The sequence below is a fragment of the Acanthopagrus latus genome, chromosome 16, assembly GCF_904848185.1.
Source record: "Acanthopagrus latus isolate v.2019 chromosome 16, fAcaLat1.1, whole genome shotgun sequence".
NCBI classification, from domain to species: Eukaryota; Metazoa; Chordata; class Actinopteri; order Spariformes; family Sparidae; genus Acanthopagrus; species Acanthopagrus latus.
The window spans coordinates 13529806-13541074 of NC_051054.1; the positions used below are offsets into that span (position 1 = coordinate 13529806).

An 11269-nucleotide genomic window follows, 5' to 3' on the forward strand; every position below is an offset into this window, starting at 1 on the left:
TTATTGCAAAACCACAGATGAGTTAAGACTTTATGTTTCTTTCAGGCATAATTTTACATTTAGTTTTCTCTTTCTCTCTTGTCACAACTTTATGCTTATCCTCTGGTTGGGTTCAGGCACATGAACCACTTCATCATGGATGAAAACATCGGGGTTTGGCCTAAAGAAATGTGCTTTGTCTCCACAAACATGGCCGAAAAAATTCTGTTTGTTATAGCCATAGATGGCTGGAAAGTGTCCCGAGGTCCTCTTATAAATATTCAGTAGTTTCACGCTTTGAACGGACGTACTCTTCATACTAGAATACATGATAAATGTGGTCAAATATAAACACAGGACAACAAATTACATACCTTAGACAAGTGTGCCCACATTCAACAACTTAGGCATGAATATAATTACATACTGCATATCCATAGTATATCCAATGTATATAATGCAATAGAAGGAATATGCACTATAAACAACAATAATAAGCACTATAATAAGCAAAACAACAAATATAAACAAAAGGTAACAAACTATATACATAGGACAAGTTGCTGAAGTGTGGCCAAAATTCAATAAGGTAGAGAATGTTTGAATTTTTCCTTGAATTCTATGTGACTGCCTGCCAACAAGCCCTCAGACTGCATGAGACAGCTGGCTTCATCATCAAGGAGTCAGCCTGCAGTCGACCGTGAAGAGGAAAGGAGTCAAAGAGTAAATAACTAAAAAAAGGAAACAACAGCTTCTTGAATACTTTGTCATACAAGCAACATGAAGAAAGCGTTCACCTGTTTGATCAAGAATTAATCCCATCTGTCTATCTTTCTGTCTATCTATCTGTCCTGGTGTCTTCCAGCTAAGGTTTTGTTTAAAGATCCCATTAGCTTGACTGTCCTCTGTCAGGAAAGGTAAATAATGCATCCATGGTTACCTTGGGAATATGACCGAACACACAGAATCTGGGAGAAATAATAGCCTGGCAAGCCGTACTCTGCTCCAGTAAAATAAACATGAATTTATCTTAACTAGATTTAATATTTTCCCTATCATTTGCACTATTAGTTTGCCCAGATAATCATATCAGTCATCAGATCAAAGGAGCTACATGAGAGCTGTTGCCAGGTGGACAGGTTTCAGCCCAGACCAACTCCACCGGGGGGTTTCTACACGTTATGTAAGCCCACGCCTATCTGTGACCTCAGCAGCTTGTCGCTCTGCCTTCATCTGTGACTGACAGCTACAGCAAGGCAGGAACTGAGCAAGCGCAAAGGTCAGACTGAGAAGGCTTAAGTTGTGTAAGAGAAGGAAAAAGCTTACAAAAGTTGACGTTTGAGCCACTGTGCACTGAAGTGAAGTGTTCTACACATGTAGGGCCGTTAGATAGTGTGTTTAATGTACATAGAAGGTTCATCTGTCGTATTCTATTTGTGGCGAAGTAAAAATGAAAGAGTAAATCTGGTAATCATCTGTATTTCCCCATCAAAACTCCCCTTAAAAGACCAAAAACCTAGCTGGGAAGATTTTCTGAGCAGGTTAAATATATGAAATTTGCATATAGCAGAAAACAACAGAGAATGGGAAGAAACTGTTTTCCGATTATAACTAATCAGTACACTTAAATATGTTTCTGAAAACATTTGAGAAGAGAAATTTGCTATGCAGTAACAGAATCTTGATACATATTTGATCAGCACAGTTTGATCTGGTCAAAATGCAAAATGGTGGCCATCTGGTACGCAACCTTGTCATACTTTAGCGTGACAAGACACTAAAATATTGTCCTGAAGACATTTGAATCTTATAGGCTATAGCATTGAATTGTACTTGCACATCATGGGCCAGTGTGTGTTCAGAGTTTCAAAATAAATTTCTGTTTGAGTCACATTTGCTGAAAACAGGAACCAGCTGTTAAATTACAGCCTTTCTTTTTTAAATGAACTATATTTGTGAGCCATTTGTAAAGATTTGGTTCTTCAGTTTAGAAATGTAAGATGCTTGGGGCCTAGAGTTCTGTTTGTTTTTTTTTTGTATTAGAAGGTCTCATTACTCATGGGTCGGACCACATCTATCTTCAGACTTGGCCTTAATTTTGATCTTGACTACACATCTGTAAAGTGTCATCACTGAATCTTTCAAAGTTTTGGCACTATCACGTTTCCAAAATCTTTCCACAATCAGACAGACATATAAACACCTGTCAAAGAAGTAGAAACCACTTCTTTTGTAGTTCCCACTACAATACCTGTGCCCAGGCATATATAAACGAGTGCGGGTTAGTGGTATAAAATGAGGGGGGGGCACCGCCTCCCACCTTCCGGGCCCCTTCCTCGGACTACACCCATCTGCAAAACTGCATCTTTTGTTTAGTGGTAAAAAACGTTGTCTCTGGAACTGCAATTTTCCATGATGACGCACACTCACAGAGCCCGCCACTTAAAACATTACCAGCCGACGATGTCACGGCTCGTAAAAATGCAGAAAAATGCCAGCCCCCATTCTTAAAAATCAAAACTTCTGTCAGAGCAGTGTAAGTCAAACCTTGTCTGTTCGCCTATTGCCAGAAGGTTTCAGGTAGAATTACAGGTGTCCCAGTGGGGACATTCCAGAGCGGAAACCGATCCTTCTCAGGATGTACAGCGGCTATTTTATCCCCTACACACAGTGGGACAGCACAGCCCATCACTGAGAAACTCAATAAGGATCTAAATAACATTCTAAAAATACAGCCCTCACACAGGTATTATGTCTAGTGTTGTGGACTATAGCAGTGTGTTACAGACAAACTACATCAGCCCTGAGCTAGACAGACAATATTTCTCCGAATGATCCATTTATTGCTGGTTTGAGTTTTTTTATTTTGATCTGTTGAGAAATTATAAAAATGTCTGCAGAGAGTCCTTAGAATAAAAACTTAAGACAGATCTATCTGAAGGAAATGAGTGCCACGCCCGCCTTCAGTTACCTGCAGCGCGTGAAAGCAAGGTGTGATTGGACGAACATCACCATGGCAATGCGATGACGTCTTCATCCCTTGCTCTAATTGGAGGAAACCCCGTGGCCCCATCCGCTGCAGCGTTCCGGTCCGTCTAACTATCCCGAAGGCCCGCCTCTTTCCCCCGCGCTAAACAACTATTGGTTCACCACTGGTTAATCTTCATGTCGATCAATCAAGATTGCGATTTATGATTGGAGCGTCGACGTACAGATGCACCGCCCTGTTTTAGCACTGAACAGTGGTATTTTCGCTGCTACTATCTTCCTCTGCCTTTCGGACCAACCTCTCAAACCGGAGCAATTTGAGGAGCAAATTTGGACCTCAGTAGGTTAGAAAACTATTATCAATTATTTCATTGTTTCCTTTTCATTTTAAGCCTTGCCCGCTGGTCGTTAAACTGGCACATAGAGTCGCGTTTAGTGTTTTGAGTGAGGGTTGCTAATGTGACATTTTTTCATTGAAAGGAGTGGCCGTTGTAGCTAACGACAGCTAGCCTCAGCTAACTAGCTGGCGAGTCGCTCCAGACAGCTTTGTGGCGGGTTGCCGTGCAAAATGGGCTTGCCAGTTGGGCTCTGCTTCCGATTCTCGCTGTCAGCCGCAGTTTTTAGAGACAGTTGTTACAGACAGAGTCTGCTCGTTGTTTTACACAGCATGTCATTGTATAGTCTGTACGTGAATACTGGTGAATGCGGGCAAAAAAAAAAAAAAAAAAAAAAAAAAAGCTTACAGGGGTCTGAAGATGGGTTTATTCCGGTTAAATGAATTCAGGGAGTGACACTCATGTAATCGTGCCATTTGTCAGCTCATGCCAAGCGGATGTCATGTTAATGATCGGCGGACTATTCTGCCCTCCGGATACATACTGTTTTATCTGCACCTACTAATTTTATCAACCTTTTTTTTCGCAGCTCGCAACGTTACTGTGGGGAGGAACAGCATCCTTGATCGTCACATACCCCCCCGGATCTTTGATATCATCAAAATATATATAAACTATGGAGGATAGAGGTGATCTTATTCAGATGGCCAAGCTGGCAGAGCAGGCTGAGCGCTACGAGGACATGGCAGGATACATGAAGTCGGTCACAAAGATGGGACAGGACCTGACAAACGAGGAGAGGAACCTGCTGTCCGTCGCCTACAAGAACGTGGTTGGGGCGAGGCGGTCCGCATGGAGGGTGCTCAGCAGTGTGAGTGCGAAGGCCGAGCAAGACAATGCAGGCGAAAAGGAATGCAAGGATGAACCCGCAGAGAGGAAGAGGAAAATGATGAAGGAGTATCGGGAGAAGGTGGAGGGGGAGCTGCGAGATATCTGCGATGACGTTTTGGTAAGGTGTCCTTTTTTCTTTTTCTTAACAGGATTTATGTGAGATGAAGAGCCACTCTTGAATAGATAACAAAGCTATATTATTTCACAGCAAAATGATTGTTTAATCAAGTTCAGAGATCCCTAGCACTGCAGTATTTGTTCATTTAATACTCATCCTCCTGTATCGAGGCAAGTAGTGGAGAGTTGAAGTATCCTGTCAGTCTTCATGACACATCTGTACCCATAGCGTTTAATATGACATGGCATTATATAGTACAATGATGTGTGGAGTCTGCCCTGTTTTCTGTGAGCTCTTCTGCTATGTATAAATATGGCCTCTGAAGCAGGAGAGGACAAGGAAGTATTATGTAGTACTCCCACTGTTCCTGCCTTTTTGGGAATCTGGATTTAGAACAATAGGCTTGAAACCTTGTGAGGGCGGCTACTGACAAAAGGTCGTAGTGACTACACCAGCAAGGTGTGTCTGAATGGGTGGAGGGAGCTCTCAGGGAAGATTCACCGTATAGCCTGTGCTCTGTGAGGCTTTGCCATGATCTGTATCTGTGCAGTCCCATCTGGCAGATAAAAGACTAATGTGGTTAACCAAGTGCAAGAATTTACATGCATAAGTGACTCATGCCCTCTCTAAATCCCAGTTTGTACAGATCACTTTCACCTCTTGTTTAATCTAATGCAACAGCACAGATTGGTGCTTTACATTATTGCTAGCCTGCCTTGATGGATTAGAGGAGATCTGGGTGGAAGCTTAGCTGTAAGATAATTTCCCAGAGCTGCCTTTAAAGTCTTACAAATGCAGTGCAAAGCTACAGGAGCAATTCATTTTTTTTTAACCAGCTCGCTATGTGGTTTCCTGAGACTATGCACTTGCACATCTGTGACTCAGGTTTCCATGTCTCTGCTCCTGAGTGTTGACTGAGGGTGTGTCAGTCCTCATGCCATAACTTGTCCGCAGAAACCTGTCAGGTTACTTATGCACACACAAAGGCAGAAGTGCAGAGACTGTGGTCTAGTATGCCCCTCTGTCTTGATATCCTGCACAGCAGAGTGTGAAACCAGAACTGACTTGCATCTGAGTTGAATGGAGATCTCAGGGAGCCAGCAGAGGCTTGTTGATGTTTGGGCTAAATCCACTGTTTTTAGTTAAAAATAAGTCACCTATCAGATTTGTGAAGCTTAAGAGGGCGGACTTTTGGGGAGTTGGGGGTTAGTGGTGAGAACATGAGTGCAAGTTGTGTATATTTTGCATACATTTTTAATTAATGAAGATGAAAACTACCCATATTGGAAATTATATATAAGATTAAATATCAGCAGTCCACCATGTTACATTTCTGAAGTGTACCGAGAGCAGTCAGTGATGGGTGGGTGGGTCTACTTCTGCATTTTTTTTTCTCTAAAGAATAAAATCTTAAACCTTTTCTCAGTGTAGCCTTAATTAAACATTACATTAGTATATAAGGTAATAAGTAATGCAATGTTGCAGTGTAATGTTTTGTGATGGGTCTTGTGTTATTTTCAGAGTGTATAAAGTACCTCAAATTTTTATTTAAGAACAGTACTTGAAAATGGTCACTTCCACCACTGGTCCAATGAAAAGTGTTATTCTTTCTAAAGAATGGTTCATAGAATATTCTGAATCCTGGAAATCAAACTGAGACGACCATACTGAAATTACTCTATTATGGAAGCTGCAGCATACTCATTTTTAAGAACATTAGAGAACATTGCTCATTGTAACATTTTTTGAAAAAACAAGAATTGCCTCGTAGCTTATTGCAGTGTTTGTAATTGAATTGATAATAAAGTCCTCAATTGGGGAAAAAACCAAGAGTGACGCCATTCTTGTCTATTGTGTCAAGCATGCAGTAAAAGAAGAATGTTTAGCACTTGAGACATGCATGTGTTTTTCAGCTGAGCATATCTTTGTACCACTAAATGACTGGGGAGTGGCTGGGGGCTGGGTTTGGCTCAGGCACTGGTAGTTTCTTTTTCCAGGGTTTAGAAGGGAAAGCTGTGTTTTTCTGTTTAATTAACCTTTTTTTTTACATAAAGTTTCTTTCTGAGTTGGAGACGAAGAGAATTTTTTCTTTCGCCATTTCCACACCGTGTACCCTCTTGATCTGGACCTTCATTCAAGTTGTGTTGTTCACAAGCTTGTCACTCTAAATGAACGGTTAATTTGCACTCTAAATCGGTTAACTTGAGCCTAAGCCGTGGTTTCACTGACACAGATTAGCCCTGGTAATCTTTCAGTGTCCATGGAAATACGGCTGACTTGGCCTGGAGAGAGATCACACTGTGTGATTTGTATTATTATTATTATTATTATTATTATTATTATTATTATTATTATTATTATTATTATTATTATTATTATTATTTTATTTTTATATATTTTTTATTTATTTATATATACACCTTTGCTGTATTACCACTTACAACCTGCCTGATATTACTACTATATTTCTGTTTTGAAAAACTATTTGTAGCTTTTAGGGTGTAGTCACTAAAAGCAGTAGTTCGCATTTTTAATTTCAAATCACAGATTAAATTTTGTTAATTTTATTCTCAAGATGTTAAAAATATGTGTTTTATTTAGCCATCTTATTAAACACTTACTTGCACAAGTAAGGTAAGATGTCGATATTGTTTTTCTGTCTGCAGTGGCAGGTCATCAATATCCATTTTCCAATGCTGCCAAGGCAGCCGGAGCACACCGCACATACTTGGTGACACCGTTAGCAGAACATTATTGTTCATCAGTGTGGATGCTCACATCTTTATAGTTGTTACAGTAGTGGTTCTTGGTGTTAATGATTTGGAGTGTTACCCTTTTACCCTGGATTTTTGCTGATGGAACATTTTCAGTAAAATTTCATTAGAGAATAACAAAAGGATGTCAAGTTTGTTCAAATCAGCAATAAGGCCTCAAACTTTGCTATACAGTCCCAACAGGAGGAGAGTGCTTAATGAAAGAATATGGGGCAGACATGGTTGTATACAATTTTGGAACAACATAAGCAGCAACTGACAGACAGCAAAATGGTTCTTCAGAATTAGTTGAGCAGCTATGAAGGGCGATGGAAGTTATGCTTTCTGTTAGATGGAGGCTAATGGGACACTTGTGATGGGCATTCAATGTTGGGCCATGCATGTTTGTTTTTTTATGTGTTTATTCTCACACCTTAATTTGTGTCCATTTAGCATAAATAGTGACTATTCTGTGAACGTATCTGACTGCTGGTTCAGAGAATGACTCTGTTTATGATTTGGCTCTTCTTCAGTCACAGTCTTGTTGTAGTTTGGTTAGTTTGATATTTGTGAAGAGTCATACTGGGCTTTTTTTTTTTTTTACTCCATGCATCCAGTTGAATGATCTGACCTTTTCCTCCTTCACAGATGCTGCTGGATGATCATTTAATTAAAAACTGCGAGGGTAAAGGAGATGTAGCTGCTGAGAGCAAAGTCTTCTATCTTAAGATGAAGGGGGACTACTATAGATACCTTGCTGAGGTTGCCGGAGGAGACGCTAAAGCGGGTGAGTTTACATTTGTACTCATTTTTAATTAAACACGCTCTTGATTCCATTTTCTCAACAGCAGGTGAGAAATTAGAGGAAGCTTTTTGTTATTTATGTGGAGTGATGCAACCAATGCGATATTGAATGACAAAGCCACAAACAGGTGCACTTAAAAGCTTGTATGAAACATTTTCCCGGGTAAATTAAGTGAAGTGTTTTGTTTTTTTTTGCTACTGTCAGTCCAGAGGAGGGTGTCTCAAAGGGGAGAAGTAGGCTTCTATGTGAAAACACGAGGAAAAGCAAGGGTAGATTGTCCACTAGTGATTCGATCTCATTAAGATGTGTTTTCTCAGACATATAAAGAAAAATTTAAGTCAAAAGTGCTCGAAGTGGTTGATGGATATACTTGTGTTGCCATTAATATACCGTGGAAGCTCGGCATATCCGTTTACTATTGTATTTTGTGTGATTCCTTCCTCCGTCTCCAGCCGCCATTGAGAAGTCAGAGGAGGCATACACTGCAGCATCTAAATGCAGCTGTGAAAAAATGCCACCCACACATCCTATCCGCTTGGGCTTGGCACTTAACTTCTCTGTCTTCCACTACGAGATCCGGAACTGCCCAGATGCAGCCTGCAAATTGGCTAAACAAGTATGCAAAAAATGTTACAAATCTTTCTTGTTGCCGTCTTCTCAGTGGTTCTATGTCGTAAGTATTAAACATTTTTCTTTCTTACAGGCATTTGATGATGCCATTGCAGAGCTGGACCAGCTATGTGAGGATTCCTACAAAGACAGCACTCTCATCATGCAGCTCCTCAGAGACAACCTGACAGTGAGTGTTTGCTCTCCCATGGCACACAAATCCACTTCACTGTGTAACAATAGTGTTATGCTTGGCTTCATGTCTGTCGTATATTCTCAGTATTCTTCAAACAAACTACTTTGTTGAAATGGCCACACTGTGTGGTAAGGCCAAAAGCCTGTTTTCATTGTAAAGGGTGAGATGTGATTAAACATACAAATGGCCTTAACGGCCCAACCAGAAAGGCAATCATGAGGTAATGCAAAACTCTGTAATCTAATCTGTAATCCCAGAAGGTTTTGGAAGACATTTTGTCACACTTGGCCCAGGCAACTAACACACATGCCGCTCCACAGGCACATCACACACACCATCGGGACATAAACGATGGAGGAAATTGCCAAAATGTTTTGTACCATTTGTGAGAGGGCAAGTAGAATTAATAATAGTGGATATAGCCTTGGTGCATTTTATAATTTATTGCTGTTTAATTGTTACTTCTCACCGAAACCTTGATTAGGCCTTGTTAGGAATGAATAGTGTTAAAAATAATTCAGTAACAATACTGTGACTTAGATATTCCTGAGCAATACTTTTTTCAACACCAATTGTATGTACTCAGTTTCAACAAAAGATTACATTACACATACATGTGGTGAGTCCCATCTTTTTCTGCATGCTTCGAGTCAGCCAATCACCAGCACCTATTAGATCTTGGCAGGACAAGCACACTGTATGCTTATTGGCTCACTGATATTGATGAGACAACTGTATGAGACACTCACTCGAAACAGAGTTTACTTGTCTTGGCAAGCATTAATGATGAGCTGCATAGCATCCATCTCAACTTGAAAATAAAAAATACAAATCATGGTTGAAAAAGGGGGGCCCAAATCCTTGCGCTTCAGCGCCACATAAAGGGTGAGTTATAATAGGGAAATTTCACTAAGGCGAACATCAGAGGGCATCTCCCCTCCACAAGATCAGCTGAAGTCAGTCACAGAAGCCTTATAATTGCCAGGATTTAAAAAAGGAAAAATAATTGGATGGATTAACATGGTTCGTTTTGACACCCATTATTATACCAGTGATACATGTATGCTCTTAGTTGCGCCTGAAAGTGACCAAAGTCACTGTGTGAAGATTGTGAAAGAGCCAGAAGGTGATCACATCTCCAAAAACCTGGCCAGTCATCTGGCTGTGATTGTCAGATGGACCGTTTCAGAAAGTCACTGCCAATTCTACCGTCACAAAGTTGGTTACAAATAGTGTTTGACAATCTAGCCAACACTTAGTTGTATACTTAAGTATACTTGGTTCCTTCCCTCTTCATTGTCCAAAAGCTAAAAAAGCTCTAGTATTTACACATTTCTATAGCATGTTATGTTAAACTTAATGTGGTAATTTCAATGTAAAGCCATGTTGATATCTGCAAGGGACAAGGGGAGAATGTGACTGGTTTAATGAACTTAAGGCTTCAAAAATTCAGAAGGGGTAAAGGAGTCTGGATATTTCACTGTGTTCTACTGTATTTAAAAAATATTTCTTTCTCTTTTCAGTTATGGACATCAGACCACGCCTGCGAGGAGGGTGAGGGTGGAGAAGGAGGAGAAGAGCAGCAAGAGCAGTAAAAAAAAAAAAACCCGAAGTCCTCATTGTTGGGGTCATCTCCAAAAACAACAAAAAGGAAAAAAAAAAACAACTAAACTTTTTTACACATCTTTCATTCCTTATTTCTCCACTCAAACATTCTACTGATGAAACCCATTGCTGAAAAGAGTTGTGTAAGGAAAAAAAATCAGGCTTTTCACAATGCAGATTTAGAGAACAACTGGTGAAAAGAGAAACCCTCCATTCTTTCGATTGGTGTTTGTCCTGGCTCTCCCATTTGTGCAGGTTCAGCTGTAGAAAAGTAATTGATAGCTTGACAATGTATGAGACTCCTTGTTAAAGTCAACAACTGGAAGCCTAAACTTCTATAAATTGAGATTTTTTTTTCTAATAAATGTTAAGATATAAGAATATAACATAGTTCCCCCCCCCAACACCTTTTTTGTTAGCGTCTATCTCTTCAGTTACATGGTACGGTCACAGCAGCTGGAGTCCAACTTAAAACGGATTCAATTTTCATACTGCAGGGAAAGCTAGTGCACTTTTACATGCTGGCAACAAACACTATAATACAGCCAAGTAGTGCCAACTGGTTAAATCCTCACTTTTTGCCCTGGTTATGAAGCCACTCTTTCACTGAAGCATGCCTGTTTTGAGGAGGAGGGGTTGGGTGGGTGGTGGGGCTTATCTGACCAAATGCAGGGACCTTTTTTTAATGGGAAGGTGACAATTGTCATGCATGTCTCTTGAGATATTACACTGGAATGGGAACAAATGCTGTAACACACACAAGTCCAAGTGTCAAGTTTAGTCATTTTTCAATGCAGGTTTGTACACATCCTACAAGAGGGTGGTTTGTTAGTCTGTCCAGTGATTGTCATTAGAGATTTGGACCACTATCATTTTGTCATTCATTCAATTGTAGTCCCCAAAAGCCTTGTGGAACTGTTGGAATCCCTATGTATCAGCTATGTTAACATGAATAAATCATTTTATAAACCAACTCCAAGCTGACCTGTT

At 40.2% G+C, this 11269-nt stretch overlaps 1 protein-coding gene across 2 annotated transcripts; it reads left to right on the plus strand.

The window, feature by feature from the left end:
- Positions 1-3153: 3153 nt before the first annotated feature.
- On the plus strand, positions 3154-11252 carry LOC119004647 (14-3-3 protein gamma-like). 2 transcript variants are annotated; one of them, XM_037071751.1, is made up of 6 exons: positions 3154-3311; positions 3892-4311; positions 7713-7851; positions 8322-8485; positions 8573-8668; positions 10198-11252. In XM_037071751.1, the coding sequence occupies exons 2-6, from the start codon at positions 3979-3981 to the stop codon at positions 10267-10269; spliced, it is 804 nt and encodes a 267-aa protein (XP_036927646.1). In that variant the 5' UTR covers positions 3154-3311; positions 3892-3978; the 3' UTR covers positions 10270-11252. The 2 variants fall into 2 exon arrangements, with proteins under 2 accessions (XP_036927646.1, XP_036927647.1); XM_037071752.1 differs by having other exon boundaries at positions 3176-3307.
- The last annotated feature ends 17 nt before the right edge of the window (positions 11253-11269 follow it).

Excerpts from the sequence above, each read along its gene's own strand:
- LOC119004647 (XM_037071751.1), top strand. The coding sequence starts at position 3,979 with ATGGAGGATAGAGGTGATCTTATTCAGATGGCCAAGCTGGCAGAGCAG. Across the intron at positions 8,486-8,572 it reads CCTGCAAATTGGCTAAACAA|GCATTTGATGATGCCATTGC; the intron begins GTATGCAAAAAA and ends TCTTTCTTACAG. Across the intron at positions 8,669-10,197 it reads TCCTCAGAGACAACCTGACA|TTATGGACATCAGACCACGC; the intron begins GTGAGTGTTTGC and ends TTCTCTTTTCAG.